General features: G+C 31.0%; 5 protein-coding genes and 1 long non-coding RNA gene across 10 annotated transcripts; 1 reads left to right on the top strand and 5 right to left on the bottom strand.

Moving 5' to 3' along the window:
* The first annotated feature begins 1,150 nt into the window (after positions 1-1,150).
* Positions 1,151-3,992, top strand: LOC124926973. 2 transcript variants are annotated; one of them, XR_007098363.1, is made up of 3 exons: positions 1,151-1,474; positions 1,711-3,180; positions 3,547-3,992. It is a non-coding gene; the product is annotated as an uncharacterized LOC124926973 (long non-coding RNA). The 2 variants fall into 2 exon arrangements; XR_007098362.1 differs by lacking the exon at positions 3,547-3,992 and having other exon boundaries at positions 1,711-3,239.
* Positions 3,993-6,478: 2,486 nt separating this feature from the next.
* LOC124927246 (AP-3 complex subunit sigma-like) lies at positions 6,479-8,117 on the bottom strand. 3 transcript variants are annotated; one of them, XM_047467632.1, is made up of 7 exons: positions 7,970-8,117; positions 7,832-7,874; positions 7,595-7,659; positions 7,120-7,216; positions 6,982-7,043; positions 6,808-6,899; positions 6,479-6,717 (listed from the first exon to the last, which is right to left on the bottom strand). In XM_047467632.1, exons 1-7 carry the CDS (start codon positions 8,036-8,038, stop codon positions 6,666-6,668), a joined length of 480 nt encoding a protein of 159 aa, XP_047323588.1. In that variant the 5' UTR covers positions 8,039-8,117; the 3' UTR covers positions 6,479-6,665. The 3 variants fall into 3 exon arrangements, with proteins under 3 accessions (XP_047323588.1, XP_047323587.1, XP_047323589.1); XM_047467631.1 differs by having other exon boundaries at positions 6,982-7,052; positions 7,970-8,114; XM_047467633.1 differs by lacking the exon at positions 6,479-6,717 and having other exon boundaries at positions 6,804-6,899; positions 6,982-7,052; positions 7,970-8,114.
* Positions 8,118-10,077: 1,960 nt separating this feature from the next.
* Positions 10,078-14,099, bottom strand: LOC124926438 (ATPase family AAA domain-containing protein 3-like). The gene is made up of 8 exons (XM_047466666.1): positions 13,653-14,099; positions 13,454-13,549; positions 13,238-13,348; positions 12,789-13,098; positions 12,125-12,215; positions 11,683-12,010; positions 11,255-11,403; positions 10,078-10,821 (listed from the first exon to the last, which is right to left on the bottom strand). The coding sequence occupies exons 1-8, from the start codon at positions 13,935-13,937 to the stop codon at positions 10,302-10,304; spliced, it is 1,890 nt and encodes a 629-aa protein (XP_047322622.1). The 5' UTR covers positions 13,938-14,099; the 3' UTR covers positions 10,078-10,301.
* Positions 14,100-14,778: 679 nt separating this feature from the next.
* LOC124926466 (tubby-like F-box protein 5) lies at positions 14,779-17,640 on the bottom strand. Of its 2 annotated transcripts, none has more exons than XM_047466697.1 (5): positions 17,256-17,640; positions 16,421-16,806; positions 16,210-16,297; positions 15,687-15,816; positions 14,779-15,600 (listed from the first exon to the last, which is right to left on the bottom strand). In XM_047466697.1, exons 2-5 carry the CDS (start codon positions 16,766-16,768, stop codon positions 14,964-14,966), a joined length of 1,203 nt encoding a protein of 400 aa, XP_047322653.1. In that variant the 5' UTR covers positions 16,769-16,806; positions 17,256-17,640; the 3' UTR covers positions 14,779-14,963. The 2 variants fall into 2 exon arrangements, with proteins under 2 accessions (XP_047322653.1, XP_047322654.1); XM_047466698.1 differs by lacking the exon at positions 17,256-17,640 and adding an exon at positions 17,014-17,214.
* Positions 17,641-17,894: 254 nt separating this feature from the next.
* Positions 17,895-19,256, bottom strand: LOC124928142 (S-adenosyl-L-methionine:benzoic acid/salicylic acid carboxyl methyltransferase 1-like). The gene is made up of 4 exons (XM_047468671.1): positions 19,182-19,256; positions 18,683-19,081; positions 18,344-18,598; positions 17,895-18,260 (listed from the first exon to the last, which is right to left on the bottom strand). The coding sequence occupies exons 1-4, from the start codon at positions 19,254-19,256 to the stop codon at positions 17,904-17,906; spliced, it is 1,086 nt and encodes a 361-aa protein (XP_047324627.1). The 3' UTR covers positions 17,895-17,903.
* A 6,339-nt stretch (positions 19,257-25,595) lies between these two features.
* LOC124927071 (salicylate carboxymethyltransferase-like) lies at positions 25,596-27,109 on the bottom strand. Its single transcript, XM_047467415.1, has 4 exons — positions 26,998-27,109; positions 26,483-26,896; positions 26,134-26,388; positions 25,596-25,996 (listed from the first exon to the last, which is right to left on the bottom strand). Exons 1-4 carry the CDS (start codon positions 27,070-27,072, stop codon positions 25,646-25,648), a joined length of 1,095 nt encoding a protein of 364 aa, XP_047323371.1. The 5' UTR covers positions 27,073-27,109; the 3' UTR covers positions 25,596-25,645.
* Between the last annotated feature and the right edge of the window lie 113 nt (positions 27,110-27,222).

Below are 27,222 nucleotides of genomic sequence, written 5' to 3'. Positions count from 1 at the left end.
TACTGGGGATCAATGAAATGGACATCCTCCGAATGCAAAAAATCACCTACTCATTCGTTTATGTTTGTTTATGGGAACCCGTGGAACCAATGGATCACGCAAATGAAGGCCTCAGCATGCTAGCCTCTGAAAACCTCTTCCAACAGATCATAGTCGGGTATAACTTTATCCTTCAAATATGATAACCCCTTACGTTCCTGCATAATTATAAATCAAATGAATCTATACAGTAGAACACATACAATCACTAAGCTTACCTTGTTCGCATCCCACCACTCAGGACTCGTTATGATTATCTTCCTTTCATAATCCCATTAGATAACAGTGTAATTTTGGCCCATCACACAAAGTTTCATAGATGTTTCTTGGTGGAAAAATGGTTCTTCGATTGGCTTCACGTGAATTTAAAATTCATCTCAAAAAACTTTAATCAGAGTAGTTATAGGATTTCCTTCCGGAGTAACCGTTCTCTTTTTTTTTTCTAACAATTCATTAATCAATTATCTCTATTAATTATTAATCAGGATTCATATTCTCTTAAAATTTTGAATTACTTTTTTTTTAATTTTAATTTTGTTTTATATAGATTAATTATTTTTTTGATTGTAATTTTTATATATTTTAAATATATATTTGTTAATGATTTTGAATGATCAATTATGAAAGTTGATTACTTAATAGAACTATACAAGAATACATGAACTTTTTCAATTTGATATTCTTGAATATGGTGATTAATATTATGTTATTAATTAAAATATAGTTAATATATATTTACTTTTTATATTAATTTATAATTTAAACTTATATTTACAATTTAGAATTTTGTTAACGGAAGCAGCCTAGTTTTTAATATAAAAAGTTGAATTAACCATTTTTTTATTAAATAAATATATATCTAATAAATTGTTAAGTGGCTAAAATTGAGAATTCTTGTGGTTAGAGCAAACCCTAGACGTCTTTTATTTTATTTATATATATATTTAACAGCTCACCAAACTTATCTCCGTAAAAAGGAACCGCTTTATTTCAGTCAATTATTATCAGCCATCGATCTCTTTTACTACCTTTCATCTAAGCCGTCTATTTACGTACCCTTTCTATCAAATATTTAGATCAGTTCCTCTGCCATTTTCATTCGGCATAATTCTCCATTTCTCAAATTTATTGAATCCCAAATCTTTCAATTCAAAGCTTCAAAATCTTTCTCTTTAGGGTTTCTTATCAATGGATCTAGATTCGTTTGATCGTAATTCCCTGGGCGGCTGCTTTTTTGCGTTCCGCCATGGCTTCCTGTTTTTGATTGATTATATTTAGATTAATACTAATCTATCAGGATATTGTGATTTCGATGATACCCGTTTCCAATTCGGGTCGTCGATCTAGCGGAATCATATTCTTTTGTTGATGATCTTCGTTAATCTGAGTTCAATTCATTGTTCAAGTGCTGTTGGCGGATTTTCAAGCGTACGAGGTATGTTGAATTCCTTATTGTTCTTCTTATGGGTCTTTGGTTGTTTGATTTTCTTTATGACATCAAGAATATGTTTTTTAAGAAAATAAATATATCTATAATTCATTAACAACAGTAGAACTTCAGTGTTAGTAGTGGGTTATAGAGATCACAAAATGTAATTTTAATTAACACATGATATATTTTTTTGACATTTTCCTTGTTGAAGTTCTAATTATGTATATTTTGTATTGCAGGGACTCTGATTGGCATGGCTTTGATGAAAGGAAAGCTTCTGCTATGGACGAGTTAATAGCTGATGTTAAGATTTAGAAGCTGAAGCGGAAAGGGTTCTTTGATATATAGATGGTTAAAGGTGTCAAGACTGTGGGTGGAACTACTATTTGAGATGGAAGTTCCTCTGTTTCTTAGACAATCTTTTGTGTCATTCTGTCTGACCTTTGCCATGTCAGGTGCGCTTGCTTGGCAGGTCCTTCATTTAATAAAGATACATTTTTTTTAGGAGGGTGGGAGAGCGCACGGTATTGACCGGGTTCCCCCCCTCCTGTGTTGTGTGTGTGTGTGTGTGTTTCTTTCTTGCTTCTCTTCCTTTTTCATGCATTCCATCTTCCATTCGCATTAAACATTCTTCAAAAAGGTAAGAAGAGCACTGCACTAAAAATGCAACCAAAATATAGCACCAGAATACAAAAGGGCCTCCACTTCAAATTACCAGATTCCATCTTTTCCATAGAAGAACAGAATACAACTGCTTAGTTGCCCATGCTTGATGCAGGTATCTGCTTGTTATATTAATCATTGTATATTAAATTCTCCATTTTATTGGGTTTTAATCAAATGAACCACAAATTAAAGATTCTCATCTTCTTATACTATATATAGATTCTCAAAAGAAACCTATAATAGTGCTGTTTATCTCTGACTTAGAACAAGAACACATCTGTCATTCATTATTGGCTAAACTCAACCAACTATATGCTGGTAATGAGATCTTATTTTCTATGCAAGTGTTCACACATAATCATTGTACAGGGTTGCAAAGGCTGAGTTGAAAGAAATCTACAATTCTTTCTCTGCAATGAGCGACTTTAGGGAGTTGAGTGACGTCCATACGAAAACCCTTCTAACTTCAATGATGATCATCAAATTTGTTCAAGTTGTTTTTCTTTATAATCAGAAGATGGGTTTTCCAACATTCTAATAGATATTGAGAAAGAGAAAGAACTAATTTGTAATTTAATTATGGTGTTCAGCAGTTGACTTTGGAACTTCTTCTATTGCAAAAATTCCAGCACCGGGGCATATTTTGTTGCACTGGTTATGAGATCAAATTTCTTCATTTGTTGTTTATTATTCATCTGCATAATCTTACTTAACTTCTTTTATAATTCTGAATAGGTATTCAGTCAATTATATTAATGTTTCTCTTGGTGGAGTAGTCTCCAACTCTAGTCTCTTATCTGAATACAATTATTTTAGTGGGCTTTTGAAGAGTTTTTATTTTTGTCAATGTTATATATTATATTCGGAAAATTCCAATTACGGGAGTGGGGCTGTAGTGTTGTAAATCTTGGACCTTTGTTGCTGGTTCACAAGCAAGCATATGAGGATTTCTGTTTCTTGGTCTAGAAGATTTCAATTTCATATGCTGAAGTTATTGATGCTGAATCAGACAACTTTTGAGGATGAGAACTTCAACTTTTAAGGTGATTATGTACTCTTTTGAAGTTGCCTATTATTTGATATAATACCAAATTTATTTTTGTATCGACTATTGGTCATTTACTTTGTTGTGTAGATAGATTTAATTACCAAATTTTAATCTTAGAAATAAATACATTTTGTTTCAAACATTTTATGTAGAAAGTAGTTCAGAAACACCATTTTCATGAATGAGGTGATTGATAGGTATTTTCCTATGAGGAGTTTTGAAAAAAATTAAGATTGAAATTGGATGAAAAGCATTCAAAATAAAAGTTGGCAAGTTTTTACTGTTGCCCTAGTGATTCAGTTGACTTCTCAAATAACACTTACTTTTAGCTACTTATATAACATGTTGATGAGAGAGTCAGGCACTAAGGTTGAGACATTAGAATCAACCTGAAGGTCCATGGTGATCCAACTGCACATCATGTTCAATGGTAATAACACTAGTACAAGGTTCCATGGCGATCCAAACTAAACAGCACTAGTAAACGAAGTAGGGCAATCTCTTCTTGGGTGCAGGGACAATCAGGAGAAAACCAGGGTGTAATTAATTTTTTGGGGGGTTTGATGGTTTCATTGTTGGGCATGAGAAGGAAGAGCAGAATGAATTAAATTTTAGCCTTGGAGTCTGGACTGGTTCCAAATTTTGGTTAATTCTCCTCCTATCATTAAATATCTTATTCATTGAATTTTTAAGACTTTTGGTTCAGATTTATTATTGTTATGATGATGAAATAAGTATAATGAATGGTTTATAAGATTATGCAAGGATTGCATTACATACTGTTGTAGGTCCGTAAGCTCTAAATGGGAAGAGCGCTCTCAGAATGACTGAGAGCTTGTGGTGGTTCGATTCCGCCCGGATCTTTTTTTTTTTTATAAAATTTAGATATGTAATAAAATTATATTTTAGTAACTCAAATACTTTATTTTATTTTCATATAAGCCAGTTCAAAAACTTTAATAATCTTCTGCTTATTAGTAAGCTAAGTGTTCATCTCAACACCGAAATCCTCGTAATAAACGAACCCTGCCTTATTTCAATCGATTATTATGAGTCATGGATATCTTTTGCTTCCTTACAACATCTCAGCCGTGGATTACGTACTCATTCTACTATATATAGCATTAGGATTCTCTTTTTCTTAGGGCCATATATTTCTCAATTCATGAGGGTTTAGATTTTTTATTTTGAAATCAATGGAATTTAAAGCTTCAAATTCCTACAGAAGACCTAATCCATCGATCGTGATTCTCTCTTCCGCGCCTTTTTTTTTGCGTTCCGCCGATGGTTGATCGAATTTCTTAGGTATGTCTTATCACTTTTGATTTTGTTATCAAATTCCTATAGATAGACATGTTGTTGTCATCTTAAAGATCTTTATGCTTAAGTTTTATTATCAACGTAACTAGATCTGATCAGGATTTGATCGAATTTCAGAGGTACGTCTATCATCATCTATCATTTGATTGATTGTATAGATTTCCTGTTTATGCCGAAGATACACAGGTTTACAAATTAATTACAAATAGGCTTTACCTTTTTGCACCGCCTACGAATGATGAGAGGAAGGTAATATTTTCTGATATGGAACAGTCGTTTATGCTAGCTGATGTTAATATTTGGATGGTGAAATGCATGTAAAGATCTTTGATATAGATGTAAAAAGGAATGTATTTCAATTACCAGATTCCATTGTCTACATAGTAAATAATACAGATGCTTAGTTACTACCAGTGCAGGTATTTCTTCCTCAAATTTGTTAGATTAATCATTGTATATTATATTCTCACTTATATTAAGGCAGAGTATTTTGAATAGAAATGAGCCTCAAATTGAGGCTCCAATTGCAATTATATTTCTTCAAGTAATTATCATCTGAGTGATCCGACAGGTTATGAGATCAAATTTCTTTATTTGTTGGCTTTTATGAACATCTATTATTATAATTTCGAATGGGTAATCTTTGTGGAGGATCCTCTTTTCTATTCTTTGATCTTAATACGATTATTTTTTTTGCCTGCTGAATTCCATTTGTGAGGTTGGTTTGTAGTGTTATGAAGATTAGAAAGTAGTATCCAGCACCCACCATTTTTATTTTTTACAAGTTAAAATTGTATGACAATTGTTGGCACTTTAAATTAATGTCCGGTTGGAGACTAGATTTCTGTTGGCTGGAGCGAGCCTAGAAGACTTGGACTGCTGCATATGCTTATTTTAAAGATGATTAAGTTTGAATACAAACTTTTGTTCCTGCTTTGAGGTGCTGCTGAACAAGGTACAACAGACTTATTAGAAGTTGTTTTTCCTTCTTCTTTGTTAAATTTTATTCTTCAAGTTGGTCTGGTTCTTTTGATGGTTAGAGGATTGATTACCTTTTTTAAGTGGAAGGTTCCAGTTTAGATTGCTTGAACAAGAAAGTATATGGATTTGAATCTCTTATTGACCTAATGAATTTATTGGTACTAGTCAAATGATGTTTGTTTACATGGGAAGTTCTAATAATTATATTTTTAATGGATTTATCATTATTTAATCAAATTGATATGGATTTTTATAAATTATATTATATTTTCTCATAAAAAAATTATATGGATTTTTTTTGTTTTGGAGAGAGTATATATTCCTGTTGAAACTGAACAATTTAGTTTTTTTTTACTGCATGTTGATTATTTAATTAGAGAATGTTTTATAATATAATTTTATATTAGTTATATATTATGATGTTTTTTGGTTCAAATTAGACAGCAATGAAAAACGGTGGTGAATAACAATCAATCAAAAAACAAGTCTGCCTCCATATTCGGGTTAGTCTCCTAACTTCTTCTGACTTCCTAAAAAATTTATACACATCTAAATTCTAAATCAAAATTTATCCTTATTTTTAAATTATTTTTTTTGTTTTTTATTTTATTTTATTTAAAAGTCATTCAAAATGTTTAGATTTATTTTTGAATTGAACTTAAAAATAAGAGTTATTCCTCCACTTGATTGGTCTCAGTGATTCTGTATGATTCACTTTTATCTTATTTATTTAAATTGTTCTCAATGATTCAATTTTATCTTATTCCTGTTAACATGACTCTTGGCACTTCGACAACATGGTTTAGGGTTATAAATGTAAACGTAGATTCGTAAGCTCTAAATGGAAAGAGCGCTCGGACTTGTCTGAGAGGTTGTGGTGGTTCGAATCCACCCGGATCTTATATATATGGCGATCATCCACAATAAAATGAAGAGAAATCCCATTATTATCAATTTGACGTCACTTTAAAAAATAAACATTTTATCTAAGCAACCATAAATATTTCAATACCAGAAACCTTTAATAAAAAAATAATCTGTCTTCACACAAACATGTCATAGCTTTCAAAGAAGAAGAATGAAAGAAGATGTCTTCAATGTCAAAATATATAAAACAAGTTGAATAACAAATGATGAACAGTTATATTTTGCCCAGAAATGCCAATCTTGTTGCAAAACTTACCTAACCCATCTAGGGACTAGCTTGGAAGTTGTAGACTCACTCTCCAACCTGCACAACATTATTACCAATTATCAAAATCTAATTTTTAAGTGAAGGAATGATCCATATAATAATAATAATAATAATAATACTAACTACCTTGAAATCTCTTCTACAGCCCTCAACACTTCCATACAATTGGTATCAATTACTTGCCCTCCATATATTATTTCATCTAGTATACTCTGCACCTGTTGTTACATTGGATATTCATTAAACACGACAACTTTACTCTCTGCGTAGTTAGTTCTAGATGGATAGATATAATAATACCTTAGTATAGTTGACAACTATATCAAGTTCACATACATTCTTGAAGCATTTATCCAGAGTTTCTACAAAAACTGAAACAATGAAAGAAAAAACTCAGTCAAAGAATATATAAAAACATTATTGATAATGGAAACCCACCTTGTATTAGATCGAGCATTGCCAACTCATTTTCTGAGCCATCAAAAACAATAGCAATGTACAAAGTTGCAAAATGTTTGTACACTAGGCGGTTGTCCTGAAATAGATATGTAAATTTCCTGTTAGTTAATGAACTTGAGTAAGTAGCACAACCAACACCTGACAAAAGAAACTGAAATCATCTTCATGTTTCTAAAGAATACTGTTTATATAAAGAAAGAGGCTAAACACTGCTTGTGATTCTTTACATGTTTGATTTTAGTTTAGGATTTACAAAAACATATGAGATGTATTTTCTTAAAGGGCATGGCATGATGTTGTTAAAGTACAAGATTAGTAAATTAGTTATCAGTTGAACAGCAATCTATTTCATTTGATTGTTTTAATTAAAAGCAAACAATGAGAAACATAAATCAAAAGCAAGTGATAAAGATTGATTGAAAACTAAAGAGATGATTTACTAGTGATGAATTACTGGCCCAAAGAGTGATTCCATTCCTCCAACAAAGTTGCTTGTATTATCAGATCTATTGCATAAGACTGCACAAAAATTCACAAAATATTTCAATGATATGACAAGTTGAAGCAACAAACAACAAGTTCTGTTTCTGTGTAGAATAAGATTTAACAAAACTCAATGATGCTTTTGAGCTAAAACAGTTCTGTATCCTGCAAATCTATTATATAAAGCAGGAAAAGAGAAGAAAACAACCTGAATAGACGCATCTTACAAATTCCTGCTGCCTCTCCGCAGGCTATATATATATATATATCAAAAGAGATTTGATAGAGTTAATATATATATGATGATGATGATGATCGAATGACAGAAATAAGATAAAATGGAGACCTGATAAGCGTAAAATTTGGTAAGACGAGGCTTTCCAATGCTATTCATCACCATAACCGCCTTGATCATGATTATTATTATTATTATCCTGAATTTTGCTTTGTGCCTCTGATCGATCGAGATTATGAACGAACAATATTGATTCGGATCTGAAATGAAAGAAGATGATTAGGAGCGCTTTGAAAGAGACAAATCAAACGTAGCTGTCGTCCTTATCTTCAACTGCAATTCTGGAAAGAAAAAAAACTTTATTATTATTATTATTATTTTCTTTTAAGGCTGTCAATTATTAAATTAACCATAAAAGTTGATTTTTTTTTTTTAAATATCAAATCAAAACATTTCTATAACAATATTTTTTTTATATATTTTTAATCTTATAAGTAGAATTATAATTTTTAACAAGTTAAAATGGAGACTTGATTATTGGGCTCTAAATTCAAATTTAAATTTATAAAAATGTTAGATTATTTTTACAAATCTTTAATAGGTTTAGTTTTGTTCTATTTATATTTTGTATGTGCTGAGTAATCATTTGTTTATTTTTAAAAGACAACTTTATATGCTAAAGTGTATTTAATACATTTTAAAGTTTTAAAAAAAATATATAATAATAATAATCTATAATTCTATATGCAGTAGCATCACTAAATATTGGGTTTCCTAAACCGATTTTAAATTATTTTTAAAATATATTAATATGTATATTTTTAAAGTAAAATTATATTATTATAGAATTCAAAGTTATCATAAATTAGTTCTGGTTAAATAGTATTTTTAAAGTAAAATTATATTATTAAAAAAACATATCAGATATAGAAAATGTTTTTACAAGCAAGCAATGACTACAATATAATACCAACATTACTTATAAGTAATTCTTCGAAAAAGGAAAATAAAAACATATACAGACTTTTCTTGCTGGTTTCCACACAAATAATAATAATAAAAAAAAGGACTCAATTATTCTAAGCATATACATGTGATTCCTTCACTAAAAATGGATTTAGTTCACTATAGAGGGATCCAATCTTAATTACTAATCAACATTACAATTATTCAATGATATATATAGGATATTGTTTCTTGATTTTATTTCATTGCAAATTATGGCTTATATGCATATATAATGCCCCCCTTCTTAGCTTTGTATGTAGTTTTTATTACCCTTTTTTAATGCTTTGTTCAAAACCTTGTTTAAGATACTGTAGTTTTCATCGCCTTTCTTGAATCCTTGACATGCATCAGATGCTTCCTCTTTGCCTCGACCGGTTGCCCAATTTCTTGCACAAGAAGAACTTTCTAACGATTGTTTTGCCTTATAAGTTCCTATTTCGGAAATGGTGATCTTGATATTGGTTGCGACGTTTGAAGCCTTATCTTTCATTCGACGAGCTTTTTCACGAGCCTTTTGGGAAGCATAAGTTGCCGTGCCTGTGAGGATTTTGATATCAATCAGCAGCAGCAGCTATAGCTAGCCAATGCGATCCATGACAATTATTGTCATGAGGTGTATTTTTCGGTTTTAATTACCAAACGCGACTTTGTTCATAATCTTGGTAGATTTTGATGCAGCAGCTAAAATCGCAATTTTCATTTCCTCTTTTCCTTTGTTATCTAAGGACTTGGATCCACTGAATGAATCAAATCAAAACACATATATATGTATATAGAATCATCAAGAAGACAAATTAGTTAAAAACAAGCATGATTTAGAATAAAACTGACATTTCGAATTTGTTTTTGGCCCAATCAGACCATGATTCTGGTTTGGTGGCTTCTCCATTAATGGTATTCATCATCAAGAAGAGTCTGTTACCGGAGACGACCCAACAAACGTTGGCCCATATTGCCGCCACCATGAACACAACCAGAACCATCATGGTCTTCTTCGCCATTTTATCTGCTGAAAATTTCTTATCAGATAATTCAATTAAGGTCAGGCCAGACCAGACCAGACCAGGCCAAGGAACAAAATGGTTGGGGTGCTGTAAACAAACCATTAATGGACATATTAAGCTTTCCGGGTTTCCCTCAACTCCACTCCATTTCCATATAAGTAATATATATTCCTATTTTAAGACAAATATAATTAAATCAAATTCAAATAATCCTTAAAAAAAATATGGTTTAAGGTTAAGGATACACTGTCATGTGACTCATGTCCCTGTTTGGAAACAATTTTATTTGATACAGAGATGGTCAATAATTTCTGTAAATCTAACTCAACTAAATTCAATTTTCCACTCTTCATATCATTGAACAACAATAATAATAAAAACTGGATGAGCAAAACTTTCGAGGTGGAAATAAACGGTTGCAGGCCTTGTCCCTAAGCTTCAGCAGCCATCTGTTTCCGCTGCTGGTGCTCAATGACTTTGTAATCTACAATCTCCATAAACAGCCGAGGATTCAATACACAATCAGGCCGACCATAGACAGCCGCTTGAATGCTTGCCACAAGCTTAGCTATCTCACGCCCCGAGAATCCCTCAATCTTCCCAGCAGCTTCACGGATCAAATCGTCGGTTATATCCTTTGTCGTTATCTTACTGGCACTCTTCTTCTTCAATAGGCCAGACCACCACTTAGACTTAGTCGAGTCATCATTATTATTGCTGTCAGAAGAAAGGTACTTGTTCAAGTAGAGTTTCAGCAAATTGAAGCGCTCCTCCTTTCCAGGAAGAGGGAACTCTATCACTTCGTCGATCCTGTCTGTTATTGCACTGTCTAGATCTCCTGGTCTATTGGTGGCCAGAACAAGGACTACGTCTCTTGACTGGTCACCAGTTCGAGAAAGCAAAGCGTTTAGTGCACTTCGTTGTGCTTCACTCATGTGTACATGATTCCGCCTGCATTTCAATTTTCAAATTTATGTATCAATTCAAATTAGATAACTAGTTATAAGTAGTATAAGGGCTTATTTTATGTATTAGTCTATGTGGATTTAATCCAAATAACCACTTTTATTGCATCAATGAAAATCAGTCTTCCATCAGATCAAATGCCAAAACACTCTTATTTTTTACACAAATAATCCAAGGCCTTGTTATTTTCTATCTTGGGTTATTTAGATAACAGTAGGTTATTAAAAATTGGTTATTTCGGGGTATAAATATATGGTAGTTTGGTTGATGATTTGATAGATTGATAACGATAGTGCGTTATTTGAGAAACTACCAAATAAACTAACTTTTACATCAAACTATATTTTTTTTCAAAATAAAAAACTGGTTGATTGCAAAAGAAAGATAAAAACTAGATCGAACAAGTAATAATACTTACTCGCAGAGAAAAGCATCAGCCTCGTCAATGAAGAGTAATAGACCTTTCTTAGATTTTTTGGACCAGTCAAAGATATCATGAATCTTGGTAACAGCTTGTGCACCCAAGGGAGCTACATCGCCTCCAGTCATCATGGCATAATCCAAACCCTAATTTTTTTGAAGGATCAAGCATGCATATACATGTTAGTTATTTTAGCTTTTTCTTTTTCCTCATAAAATCATCTGACTTTAATACAAATGGAAATTCATTCGCATGGCTCCATTTGGAAACAATATTAAAATTATAAGTGTTTCAGATAAAATTATAAGCATGCATATAAGTTTTTCTGTATCTACTAGATCTGGATCCAGATACGTTTAGAAACTCAAATTAGTCACATGCAGATTATAAGTGTTTCCATATGAAGGCAATGGTTAGTATATTACCGATTTTCGAGCAATCTCCCTAGCGACCATTGTCTTGCCAGTACCAGGAGGACCATAAAAGAGCATATTTTGGAAAGGGGCCTGGTGAGACTTAGTATTTGCAGTTGCTCGAGCAAGGTGCTCTATTCTTTTGTGCAATGAAGGATGGAGAACAATATTCCCAAGAGTGGTGGTGGTTTTAACATCCCCGGAAAATGTACTAAAAATCTTGTTTGCTCCTCGAGAGATTGTATCTGACAATGGAAACCTTGCCATGGATGATTCTCGTATGAGTGATGGTTGCCCTAATATTCTATTTATATATCCCCAGGTTACTTTGGCGCCTTCTCTGGGAGCAAAAATGCATACAACAAATACGTCAAGCCGAAATAGAAAGGGAAATTAGTTTGAAGCATTTAGAAAATTATTTTAACGCGATATAAAAAGCGAAGAGGATAGAGACCTGGTTGTATAAATCCCGGCAGCTAATGCTGTTGCACCTCCCACAGTCATGATTAATTTATCCCTATCTGTCAATAAAACCTGGAAAGCCCCTGCAAATGAAAGATAGTGACTGAGATTTTTTCTAGAGCTACTGCTTGAATGTGTAATTGATTTGGTCGATACATGAGGTAATGTGGTGTTGAGCTGACTGCCACATCACCTCCTTAGGTTTCTTATTTAACATTATGCAGGATGAATTCATTTGACCATTTTGTTAGATTCTTTATCCATATGAGATCACATTTGAAACAGGTGTGCCTATATTCATCGACAGATTCTCTATCAGATCCAGATACAAAAATGTTTTTTAACATAGAGCCAACCATGACCTAAATTTATTATCCAAAATAAACTCATTTTAGCAATCTATTAATTAGTTTAAAAATAAACTTGGAATAACTATCATGTCCAATCATGTAAGAACTATAGAGGTTATGATACTATCTGAGGAAAATAAATTTTTATAGTATTCATTTAAATGTTAATAATCATTGAAATCTGAATATACGAGAAAAGGATCCATCAAATTAGATTAGTTATTCTAGAGATACACATAAAAATTTTGAATTCTCTTCTATTAAACCTAGACAACTTGAGAATATGCCAAAAAAAGGTAAGTGTACCTTCAATGTGATTGAAAGTAGTGTTAATTGCAGCTAGCCACTTCTCCCTTTCACCATTCACTCGTTCTAATAGCATTCTTCTGTTATGTTCCTCGGTCAGTTTTGCCTCGTGGGCACGACCTTCAGCCTCCGCCATGGCTTTCACTCTTATGGTCTCGCGTTCGATTTCAGCTCTCTCTTTCTCTGTCTGGCGTTGCTGTGCTTGTATTTGTTCTTCAGTTGAACGTTTTACTTGTTCTGTCCGCACAGAAGATTGCTCTTTCATGCTAACTAATTCAGCATTGTTCCGTCTCTGAGCTTCATGATCTGTCTGAGAATAAAACGAATGACAAAATGTGTTTACAAACTCTTATAACATTTTTTGTGTTAACATTTGGATCACTCTTTGGAGACAATATTTGTTCTAACCACTAATTGAATATCAGATATATGAAAATATGTCAGATCACCTGCATCCTTTTTCTAGCCAATTCATCTTCATAACGCATCATCTGTGCCTTAGCTTGTGCTTGTTGTTGTATCAATTCCCTTTGTTCTTCTGCCATTTTCTGTTGTCTCTCCTATGAATCCAAATACATTCATACATACAGGTTAGAGAAATCTCATAGAAATTTACAAGACAAGGAGTAAAAAATGCATAACAAATCACATGATTTATCACTCACAATATCCAGTTGAGCTTGAATAGCGTTGTGATGAGCTTTCTCTCCTGCCAATTCAGCCAGCCGCGTTTCTTCTTGCTTTCTCATTACTTCAAAAACCTGAGAATGAGATCATAAAGAAACACATCCAAATTAATGAGCACCAACTTGCTAGAAATTAAAGAGAAAAAAACATTAATTTTATTCTCAAAGACAAATTTACCTGCTTGGAATAGGGAGAACTATTGATCTCTCGAAGGGCTTTAGCACCTCTCTCGAGAGATTCCGGATCAAACCCACCTTTAGATTCTTCAACTGATGACGGCGCCGACTTTGAATCAGGGTTTCGAGTATCCGCTGCCGCCTCCGGCGGAGAAGGAGGAGGAGATGAAGATAAAAATGAAGGGAATCGAAACGGACTATCGGCGTAGACATGGTTTACAAATGCCGGTAAGGAACCGGCCACAGCCGTAGCTGCCACCAAGGAGGAGAGCCTTGAGGAAGCCATTAATTCAATCCAAACCGTTATAAGAAAAAGATCATGCGGTTATTAACTAGTGAAAATTCACGACGAGTTGGAAGAAATTCATAAACCGTCAGTAAACCTTGTTCTACTGATCTTGTAGGGTTTAAGAGAATACAGAACTCCGCCGCCGGGAAGAAGACAATGGCATTATAGAAAATATCTCTCTTTTCTTGCGCCTTCGGCAACTATCATGATCTTGGGCTTTAACTAGATTGGGCCATCACTATAAGCCCAACATTGACAATAAGAAAATTTAGAAACTAGAATTTTATTTTTTATATAATAAAAAAAGGGTTTTATATAGAAAAATGTGGTCACTTTATTACTATGAATATGAAATATTTCAAATTAATAAAATTCATTATTATAAATGTGATTAAGATAAGGTTATAGTTATGATGATTATTTATCCTTAATAAGAATTAACGTGACGTAAGCGTATTGACGTTACGTGAAATTGAACCGCGTTGGGCACGCAACCAATAGAACGATACTAAGATTTACGTTATGTAAAATTGATCCGTGTTGGGCACACAAGTACTAAGATTTACGTTATATGAAATTGAACCATGTTGGGTACACAGCCGATAAAACGGTACTAAGATTTACATTCTTTTAGAGCCGATTATTCAAGCTAAATAGAAAAATATAGCTAAACTAGATTAAAGTTGTATTTGTTTAAAACTGTAAATTATAATACATATTTTTGTGAACATGTAATAAAAAATTGTAAAACGATGCAACTTGACCCATAAGATGCTACCCAAAATAATGTTATCCCAAACAGCAAATGGGAAAATTCAACAGTAATAAATATCCAAAGTAAAGAGAAGAAGCAATTCACAACACAAAGTCGAAGCATGTATAAATGTTACAACAAGGTCCTATTACTCCAAAACTATTGAACAATGCTTAACAGCCATACGCCATATTGGCATATCTAGAAAAGGCCAGATGTGCAGTTACATCGCTATATGAGTTACGATTTTACAAGACCAAATGTTTATATCACTCATAGACGGGTTTTGTATCGAAGCTGCTCAGGCATAGTGCAAAGGCTTGAAAAGCAGATAGTGGATATTGGTAATCCATGGTGAAAATATCTTTTCCAATCTTTCCAAATTGTAAGATTACCTTTTCTTGAAGTGGATCAACAGAAACCTCGTGAAGTGGATCAACAGCCGCCACTAGTTGGAAGTTTTTGACAGAAGCAACAGTAACACGACCTTTGAAATTCAGGCACCAGCATTGAAGCTGTTCGTGCCATCTTGGCGACTTGTTGGTTAGAATCAGTGGTTCTGTAGAGTCGACGGGTCCAAACAAAGGAGATGATTTGAAGTGATTTGGCGATTTTTTCAGGCTGGGTGAGGATGAAGAAGATATTGGTGTTGGGGCAGTTCCTCCTTCTTGAATGGAGGAAACTGGTATATAATTCATTACACATTGCATTTTCCTAGGGCCCCTTGTTCTTAGGGGATTCAGTTCATAGAAAACCTGGGAAATACTGTAGCTACCAGACCGAGGTAATCTAGACAGAAGTTGCTTCGTATGGAATCCTCGGCTTGAACTGCTATTTTGATCAACTGTGGTGTCAGTCGGAGGTTGGCTGTCGTAGGTTGTGAACTTGGTGCCCAGGAAGTTTGACCTGGAACAATTTTATCAAGTTATATGGAGAAACCGTGTTAAACAAACAAACAAACACTAGATAGCACAAATATGACCACGGCTTGCCTGAGTTTCCCAATGTATGTATTACTGGATCGAGAAAAATTATCTGCAACCAAGGATATTATGAAACTTGTGCTGGTTGGCCTTCTGATCCTTTTTGCCGCTAATAATAGTTTGTCATTTTCGTTCTCAGCTGTCAACCACAACCCGAGAATGGTGATATGTGTTAGGGTTTAGGCACATGGTGTGTAAACGAATGTAGTGCCTTTCATGACCATTTTCAAAATAAAATAAAAATGTTTCTTAAGGAGAAAAACCAACACCTAATAGGCCATGTTTGGTTTGGGAAGAATTGGAATTAGAATTGGAGTTGGGGTCCAATTCTGAATCCTAATATGATTTCCTAAGTTTCAGTTCCACGATTCCCACTTCGGAATAGCAATTATATGGTTTCTCAAAACATAAGAATTGAATTGAATTGTAATCTAATTCTTATAAAACTGAAATTCTAATTCCAATTATACAAATCCAAATTAAGGTTGAAATCTTACCATTATTATAGAAGAAGAAAAAGAAAGTTACTTACAAGGTGTTAGACCAAAGTAGAGGCAATAAGTGGATGTTGCCCTGTCCCTTTTAATAAAGCATTGAATTGGAAAATCTCGTGGTCCCGGCTATGAAAATTCAATGAGAATGGAAAACAAGAAAACGATTTGGAGGCATAAGTGAATGAATGACATTCTATACCATTACCAGTTTACCCATAAAAAGAAAAGAAGCAAGCTAGTATCATTTACCTGCTTCAATGAAATGGGAAAGGTTAGTCGTCCACACTGTTCTACTGTCTTAACAATTTCCTTTGTGATGCCTCTCCATGACTTACAAACCGAAGCACAAGAAACAACTACAGTCCGTGCAGGCCACGAAGTTTCACTGTCTTCAAGTCTGTGTATAATATCCAAAAGTAATTCGGGAGGCAAGTTTGCCCATTTCCCTTGTTCAACTGGCTCCGACGGGGCAACATCAGGGGCAATATGAGATAAAGTTCGGCTACGCCAGTGTTTGCCTTCTGATCTTCGCCTTGATAAGCTCCCAATCCCATCTTTCATTTCCCTCAGTTCACGTACAATAGATCTGAAGGACATCTTTTATCTACTGAACTTATATATATTTCACTTCTTTCCTGTAAAGATAAAAAATGACAAAAATCATTAATTCACATTCATAATGTCTTTCTTGCAGAGATATGGATGAAGATTTTCTTCAATCATAATGATGAGTAAAGTTTAGTTAAGCAATATATGCAAGCAAAAACATTAAAGAGAATGATAACTCAAACAAACAAGCAACAAATGTCCTTCATCAAGCTTCTCTCAGATTCCATCCTCACCTAATCCATATCAACGTTTAACTTGTTGATCAAAACTCAAAACGAATTCCAAAGAAACATCTATGGTCTAGTCGTAACTAACTCGTAAGGGCAGAAAGTATCAGATCTAACATAAAACCACTTAAATCTAGTCACATTCGTCAAGATACCTTTTACGATCTAACCAAAGACAAGCAAATTCAAACAATGATATCACATTGGTATCATCGTTTGACTGTAGAGTCAATAAAAATCAACCAAACCTGATAATTATGCGTATGTGGATCAGGTTACAGCCACTCGGTGTATACAGATCGGAGATATACAAAGTTATATGATACAAAAACAAACAAGCTCGACGAAGTTGATCGCCGTAAGAGTATCGTTTGCCGCCGCTTGTCACCTCACATTTCGTGAATCAACAATATCCTCTCTCATCAGCATTCAGCACCGCCGCCGCCGCCGCCGCCTTAGAACGCCTCTTCTTCGCCGATTTCAAACTAGTAAGGATAATCGTCGTCCAGTCCAAAGACCCTACGAAGATTTGACCCTCTTCAAATGGATCCACAAATTCTCAGATTTCTCTTTCTCTCTTCCCGATAAGAGATCGAGAGTTCTCAATAAGAAAGTATTTCTCTTTTTTTTTTTTTTTTTTTTAGGTGAGTTGATACTTTAACGCCCGTTTGGTTGTATTACAAGAGTAATGACAAGTGCCGAATCATACATTTTTTAATTTTGTCAAATTATCATAATTCAAAATAAGATTTCATTTTATCCAAATGAAGCAAAAACAACATTATGATTTGAATTATAAAATATAGAAACAACAATCAAAGTGGATTATTCATTTTATTTGGTAATAACAATATAAGTAAAAACTAAGTAAATTAAGCTTGCAACAATAGATCTCTTTATTTCTTGACCATCACAATAGTAACGTTATAGAATTTGGGATCTTCCTTGGCCATGCGGTCGCTTAAGATGTCACTATATCGACGAAAAACGTTGTCTATGATCGACTCGCCAAAGTGATTTGCTAGCATCGGCTCAGCAACCGCCCTCATGCACTCTGCTAGGTCATATCCTTCGTTCTCGCGAATTGGGTTAGTTGAGAATCCTTTCGCACTTGCGCTCCAATCGACTTGGCTCACTTCGAGCGAATTGATAATGAAAGAGCCTTCTTTCTCAACTTCTAACTTCACCTCGCCCGGGGATGGGGTATATTGAGGAATGTTAAATGTGTCCATCTTCCCTTCTTCTATTATTCCCTACAAATTTAGATCAAATGTTAATTAAATTTTGTTTCATGTATTATAAAATGATCGTTTCAATTAATGTTTATGTTTAGTACCTCGGAGACCATTTGATTTAGTACCATGGCCAAGAGTTCCCATATGTAATAGCCCTCTCGACTAGACTGATCTTCGCTTTCCCTTCCGAGAATGGTTAAAACCATGTTGCCACCCGACAATACTTCCTCGGATCGACAATTAAGGAAGGTATTGAAATCACTCTTAAATTGTCGGTAGTATGCATCGATCACACTAGGAGGGCTTGTGCTTCCAATGTAAATGTTTCCTTTATTGTTCTCTATTCCTTTTGGAACCTACACCAACAAATTAAATAAGTAACAAGAGTGTATATATCATATATGCAACAACAAAAATGTTACATTTTTTTACATATTAACCTGAGAAAGCCACATGAGGCTATACGAGGAATAGACAAAATGGAGGGTTTTTGACGGAAATAAACGACCATAGAAGGAACCAGGTGCTCCCATAATGAAACATGGTCCAAGACCTGTTCCCATCTTTTCAATAGATCCAGATAAGGACTTGAAGATTGTATTGAAATCATTTTTGGGTAAATCGTTCAAATAAACTTGAAATTCAAGCGATTGGCTACCCGACTTGTCGCGTGTTTCATAAATTGTACGAACCAACTCATACATTACAAATAAAGTGTTTGGTCCGGAAGAACAACCTAAGTCTGCCATACACATTGTCCTAGTTGTCGGGTTCATGTTACAATACACATTGATTATGGCAGCTTGTGCGATGGGCATTGTCATATTGATTACTTGTTTCTGCAAATATGGTAATTAGTTATTAAGTAAACAAATGTTTTTGTTACAAAAAAAATAAAAGATCAAAGTTAATTTATAAGTAACATATATAATTAATTACCTGAAGTAATGAATTGTTGGCATAACTTGTTTGCCCAGTTCCTTCTTTCATGCGAAGGACCTCAATTACTTCCATTTTTATTTCTCAATTTCATTCTAAATCAGTTTCTACCTATTTATACAACTATAATCATGTTCTTTTTGTCAACTTAACTCCTTAATTAAATCAAAATAATAATTTAGTCAGGGTTTTGCAGGCCAATAATTAATTATGTAGTTAGTAATGCCAGTAAGATTTATTACTTATTAATACAAGCCTTAGTTAAATATATTTTTACAAGTTCATTTTTATGTATATTCTTATGTCTAGTCAAAACAAATAAATTTATTACTTATTAAATATTTGTGTATCTTAATATTTTAAAATTTTGCTGTTGAATGGTTAATAAGATAAATTGTGTATACTTTACTTTTTTTTTTCTTAGGTTATATTTCTCTCTAAATGTATATTTTTTTGACTTTTTAATATATTAAGTTCAAGTTCCCTCAATTTTGTTTCATACACGAGTCTCCGCTAACTCTAAATTATTGCTCAAATTATTATTGTTATTATTATTATTATTATTATTATATATATATATATATATTAATATTAATATGAAATGTGACATAAATTTATATGCAACTCAATATGTATTGAGGGGTTATTGGGTTATAGTGTGATTATTTAGAGTATGATTAATATATGAATAAAATTAGATGAGTGTATTTTAAGAATAAAATGAAAGTGTGACTGATGATGCTTTAATGCTTTCAGATTTGCACTATATTTGTATGTTTTATTTTATTTTGTTTTCTATATACGACAAAATTATTTTATTCAGTTACGACTAACTAAAAGAAAATTAGTGTCTATCAAGAATGAGTTCAATTTTTAATTAAAATATTTAAGTTGAAGTGGAATAGTAATGATGTGTGACACTTGCTAACTTTTTAACAAGAAAAAAATAAAAAATAATAGACTAAAAAATTTACAATTTAATCATTTTATATTATACTTTAATTTATTAATTATTCCACCTTATATTATGGGTATAATTTTAATTTTTCTTATAACATTTTAAAATATGTTAAAAAAATATATTGTCTATTAACTAAAGTAGATTTACACTCATATTATGTTAGAATTTCCAAAATATAATTGAGATAATTACCTTTAGATAAAGAAAACATGAAATAAGCAAAACTTAAATTATAAAATAATCTTAATTTGATTATTAAATAATTTACACTGGTAATCCCTTTTCTCCTTCTTTTATCTTACATCCTATAAAATGATATATTTTAAATATTGATTGTATAAAAAATAATACATATAATAATATAAAATATAATGATAAATAAATTTTAGGCAAGATTTCATTTTTATTTTATGTATTATTTATATATACAGAAAAAAAAATACATATATAACTAACTCAGAGTTGCAAAAGAAAATTGAATTTTAAAAGAATAAATATTTTAAAAATTAAAACAAACTAGTCTTAAAAAAATAAAATGAAATAAAAATATATATATAAATAATAATTTTATATTAAAAATATTTATTTTTTAAAGTAAAATAAAATGATATTTTAATATTTTAGTAAAGTATATAGGTATAAAAATATTGTTATAAGATTTTGATTTTTAAAAAAGTAATCAGAGTTAATTTTACAAAATTATTATTTATAAATGACTCAATTTAGAAAGCATTAGTCCTAACAAAATTATGAATATATATACTGAGGAGTGACATAGAAATGGAGAGAATTATTTGACCATATATTATTCGTTAAAAAAATATAAATTAAGAGGAGAAAAAAGAGAAAAATTCAGTCAATTAAATTGTTTGTCATCGTATTTCATCTTTTCAAACTTTATCTTCTTATCATTTCTCATACATATAATTAATATTTAAAATATATTTTTTTGAAATCATTATTGAAATAAAAAAAAAAGTTGTTGTTACCAAACAATATGAACATATGAGTTTCAAATTGAAGAAAATAAGTAATAAAATAAATTTGTAGCTTAGATGGCATAAGCTGAATCGGGTCAGGTGGGAAAAGAAACCTAAGCACGACTAGAAAAATTAGTTTATTATAATTATTTAAAAGTTAATATTTCTTTAATGAAGATTCCTCGTATTGTTTAAGATCTAAGGTTATCTGGGTTTGGATCTTGATTCTTATATTAGAAGGAATATAGCTAAAAAAATATTACATCCTATTTTATGTGATTTTTACAATATTTGTGTTAATTTTAATATGACTTTTTTGAAAGATGAAATTATTTTTAAAATTGTTAAAATAATATAATAAAATAGATAAATTATTATTATTATTATTAATGATTTGGGATGTAGGTATTTATAAATAATTTGTTTTTGTAGCTAGCATTTTAACATAAAACATCATTGATGACGGTTGATATACACCTGTCCAACTAATACATATAAATAGATTTGAGAATTATATAAACTAGTGATTAGTGAAGTAGGGTGGTTTTTTTTCATATTTTTTAAATTAAATAAACAAATAGTTAATTAAATTATAAAATTTTAAGAAATTATGGTGATTAGGAAGATCTGTGCGATGCAAATGAATAAAAATATATTGTTAGAACGTCCCGCGTTTATCAAATTTGGTGTTGAATTTAAAATATAAAATGTTATTAGCTTATTTGGTTAAAAAGTCGTACTTCTTTTGTTAGGGTGCGAATTAAAAATATACTTATAACATTTTTAATTTTATTTTTAACCGATTTAAGTTTATGGGCGGGTCAACCCAGAATCCGACCCAAATATCAATTTACTCTCACATATATATCCAAATTAACCACAACTCTCGACCCGGCAATCCAGACACTTTCAAAATTAAGCATCATTATATATATAGATTAGTTAGTTAAAAATGTCCCGCGTTTATCAAATTTGGTGTTAAATTTAAAATATAAAGTGTTATTAGCCTAGTTAGTTAAAAAATTGTTCTTGTTTTATTAAGTTGCGAGTTCGAAACATACCTATAGTATTTTTAATTTTATTTTAAACCGATTTAAGTTTATGGGCGGGTCAATCTAGAATCTGACCCAAATATTTATTTACTCTCACATATATATCCAAATTAACACAGCTCTCTCGACCCGGCAATTCAGACACTTTTAAATTAAGTATATTATAATTATATATATATATATATATATATTTACATATATATAATAACAAATTTGGTTAAATTGATGGTTTAATATTTGATGTTACAGTGGTTTTATTTTTATTTTTAAATTGAAATTAAGTGAAAATCATTGTTTTAAATTAATGTTAACTCTTATTTATGGGTAATGATGGTGATATTTGTTGTTTAATAATTATTAAATTTAAATTTTTTCTCTCGTTTAATAACAATTTTTTTTATTTGCTTCTAAATTAAGTATATACTCTACTTCTAATTTCATTATGTTTTTTTTTCTATTTCTCTATAGTCCTAACAAAATCTCTATTCTAAATATATAAAATCTTTATAGCTAAGTATATAATTTAAAATTAATAATTATTTATTTGAATTAATTATTTATTTAAATTCTTTCTCTCCCAAACATGGCTGTCCAAACATCGTTGTTTGTGTAAATTAGGTGCGTAAGTAAAACCAAAGTGATAAAAAATATCAAAACAATTATAAACTGATCCAACCCAGATTGGCTAGTTTATGATTTTCAATATCCGGTTAGTTTACAATTCAGATTAAAAAAAGTTGACAGTTTAAACAAACAACTATATTTAAATAATCATCTTTCTATTTCAGCAATAAAAGATATATTATTGTTTTATTTATTAAGAGGTTTATACTTGATACACATATTTATTGTTTTTTATATATTTTAAATCCATTTTGATTTAAATAAAATTCTATGTTTTTGTATGTTAAACATTTGTTTTAGATTTTAGTGATACAGAAATAAAATTACATAATTTATTATAATTTTCTTATAAGTATGTTATTTAGATTATTATATTATAAATAAATATTTTTTTGTTGTTAATTATTTAGTGATTAAATTATTTAGTGATTAAATTAATTAACCGACTGAAACCGATCAAATCGACGTTCAATTCTCAATCAAGAGATAAGATTTTGAAATATTTGACACCAACAATTAAAATGAATTGAATCGTTAATTGAGAGATAAGATTTTGAAAATTCGACACCAACAATTAAAGTGAATTTTTCGATGAAAAATCCGACTGAACCGACTACTCCGGTAATAAATTCATATAAAAAGACACCCAACTCTTTTACTTATTTTTTTTTTTTTGGATGATATTAAAATAAATAAGAAAAAATTATTGATAAAATAAATGGTTTATATATTTTTCTTAAAATAAAATAAAATTATTGAAGATGATTTTTATATTTTTCTTAAAATTAAATAAGCAAAATAATGAATTAAATGATTTTTCTTTTTTTTAAATAAGAGTCGTGTCACCTTCTAAATCATAAGTAATACATATTAACAATGTACTTAATCACCTTAACAAAATTTGCACACATACATAAATATTTAAGTTATTTAGAATTTTTACATAAAACTCATATAACTTTGTTTTAACTATAAAATTATTAAATTTATCAAATAAAATATTAAAATATAATTATTTATTTTTATAAAATTTAACTATAACAACTATTATAATAATTCAACAATTACAAATTTAAAATAACTTATTTTTGTAATTATCTTTAATTTAAAAAACTCTAAAACAAGTCCGGATTAACTTATATGGTCTAAAATTTGAATTTTAGGTCAAAATTTGCTAATTCTTCCCAAAAATAACAAAGTAAAAATATATAGGAAGAAATTAAGAAAGAATTCAAAAAGAAAAAAAAGTAATAATGTAGATGAAGAAAGTAATATAGAATAAGATAACAAAGAAATCAATAAAATTGATGAAACATGATATGTTGAAGAAGATAAACCTAAAGACAAGAAAGAGGAAGAGACAGAAGATTAAAACAAAGATATAACAGAAGAGAAAAACAAAGAGAAAACAAAGGTTGTTGATTCTCAAACACATAAAACTGATGTAGAGAAAAAAGTAGTGACAAAAATCTTGAAATTCTGAAGAAATACATTTTATTATGTTAGTACGCGTTCATATAAAGAAAGATTAAACAAATGAGAGTAGACAGACATCATCATCTGCTTCAATTCAATCTCCCTTCATGAAGAACGAGAGAAAAAAAGGGACGCAGAAAAATACAATATGATCAAAAATGCGGATATAAAGACAACATATATTGAGATAGCTAAATTATAGTTTTTATTCATTGTAATATATATTTTGTAATGTGATTTGACTGCTACTATTCAGAAATTTTTGAATTTTTATTTGTTATTTTATAATCAAAATTAGGGTCGTCTAGTTCTACACGGTTAACCTTACTAGTTTTGATTTCTTAATAAAATAATGTTATATATATATATATATATTTCATTTCTCATCTTTAATAATAAATTAATTTAATTTATCAACAAAAAAAAATGACTAATTTGTTATGAATTATTTAAATTATTTGTCTTTTATTAATTCTCTTATCCAATCATCAATTAAATATTATTATTTTTTTTATATATTTTATTGATTTATCTTTCTATTTTTCATTGACCTATCCATGGTATAAACTATAACTAGCCGTATACAATTTTTTCTTATAAACTTTTATCTTTATTTTTATTTATAACATTTATTAATATTATCATTATATAATAAATTAAATATATATTTATATTTTTTATAATTATATATATATATATATATATATATATATATATTATTTAACTCGTTCAGGTAGGTTAGTGTTAAGGTAGGTTAGTGACAAATATTATTTTTAGAAGACAAAAATTAAATTAAATTTAAACGTTGAAACGAATGCCATTAGTTCAGAGTCTGACAGTAAGGGTCATGCAACCTCTTTATGAAATATATATATATATATATATAGTAATAATAAATCCAAACTTATATCATCACTTATTTAAAAATTAAAATTATATTTTTATCTTTTATACAATATTTCATAACATTTATGCACAGGGCCCACTAAGAATAACAAGTCCATAGCTAGTGCAAATCGTCACAATGGCCTAAAACTAATAAATAAATAATTTTTTTTTCCTTTTCCCTTTCCCTTTCCCTTTCCCTTTCCCTTTCCCTTTCCCTTTCCCTTTCCCTTTCCCTTTCAAAATTATAACCTATAAATTTTATACAATTTACAATAGTAATGTTTCCCTGTTTTAATAGAAAGTGCTTTTAAAATTAAATTCGTGATTTTTTTTTCTTTTAAACCGACTCTTATCACTTGAACAAATTTTATAGAACTTTTTATATTTAAAAACAACTATATTACAGACACACCATATATGACCATATATGACAATATGATACTAGGAAATAGATAATCATATTCCACCATCTCTATACATATTTCACTTCTTAACCATGACCACAGTAACATTATAGAATTTGGGGTTCTCCTTAGCGATGCGGTCGCACAATATGTTACCATAGCGACGGAAAATCTCGTCTATTATTGACTCTCCGAAATGGCTGGCTAGCATGGGCTCCGCAACGGCCCTCATGCATTGAGCCAAGTCATATCCCACATTATGGTTATTAGTTGAGACACCCCACTCGCAGGCATTCCACTCGACTTGGCTAACCTCGAGATAGTCGATAATGAATGAACCTTCTTTTTCCACTTCCAACTTCACTTCTCCCGCAGATGGGGGGTACTGAGGAATGTTAAACTTGTCCATTTCAGCTTCTTCTATTATCTCCTGTAATTAAGATAAAATATTAACATAAAGTTAGTTAATTTAGTTTTTGTTACAAGGTTTGGGATAAGAAAATGTAACTAATTTCCAAAAATAAATAAACCCCCACAACATTAATTGAGAGCATAAGATCTCCCCACCTCCGAGACCATTTCATTGAGGGCCATGGCTAAGAGTTCCCATATGTAATAGCCATCCGAGTTAAACCGGTCTTCGCTTTTCTTGCCCAAAATTGTTAAGGCCATTCGACCACCGGGCACTAGTTCCTCGGAACGACATCGAAGAAAGTGAGAAAAATCACTCTGAAATTGTTTGTAGTATGCTTCAAACACATTAGGCGGGCTAGTGCTTCCCATGTAGATGTTTCCCTTATTGTTCTCTATTCCTTGTGGAACCTAATCAAGCATTTTCTTTTAGTTTCAAATGAAAATAATAATAATAATAATAAGGTTATTAATGAACATTTAATTAAAAATAAATTCTTATAACCTGAGAAAGCCACATGAGGCTATAAGAAGAATGGACAAAATGTAGACTTTGGGATGGAAATAACCGACCATAAAAGGAACCAGGTGTTCCCATAAAGAAACATGGGCCGAGACCAGTTCCCATATTTTGTACCATCTTTTCAAGATATCCTTGCAAAGACTTGAAGATGGTATTGAAATCATTTCCGGGTAAATCGTTCAAGTAAATTTGAAATTCCGGTGACTGTCTCTCAGAAATCTCACAAGTTTCGTAAATAGTCCTAACCAACTCCGACACCACGAAAAGGGTGTTTGGGCCGGAAGAGCACCCCAAGTCCGCTATACGCAATGTCTTGGTTACCAACGAGCTCATGTTGCAATACATGTTGATTATGGCAGCTTGAATCACGGGCATCGTGATGGTAATCACTCGTTTCTATTACAATAATTGTACAAAATGGTTGTTATTATAAGAAATAGTTTTAACATTTATTATTATATGTCTAAATAAATAAAAGATTTTAGACAGTATTGAACCTGAAGTGATGAATTGTTGGCATAACTAGTTTTCCCGGTTCCTTCCTTCATTCGAAGCACATCAATCACTTCCATATCTTGATTAATTTCTTGTTTCAATCTTAGCCTTAATTATAAGTCTGGTTGATGATTTTCTGAATATGTGGTTGTCCCAATTTATAGGAAAACAGCTCTTGGTAGTTGTAGTAGTGTTTTGTTCTTTTATTTATTGGACGGTTTGGACAC

The sequence above is a fragment of the Impatiens glandulifera genome, chromosome 2 (genome assembly GCF_907164915.1).
Source record: "Impatiens glandulifera chromosome 2, dImpGla2.1, whole genome shotgun sequence".
Taxonomy (NCBI): Eukaryota; Viridiplantae; Streptophyta; class Magnoliopsida; order Ericales; family Balsaminaceae; genus Impatiens; species Impatiens glandulifera.
The sequence above is the reverse complement of the archived record's forward strand: the minus strand, read 5'-3'. Positions and strand labels throughout refer to the sequence as shown.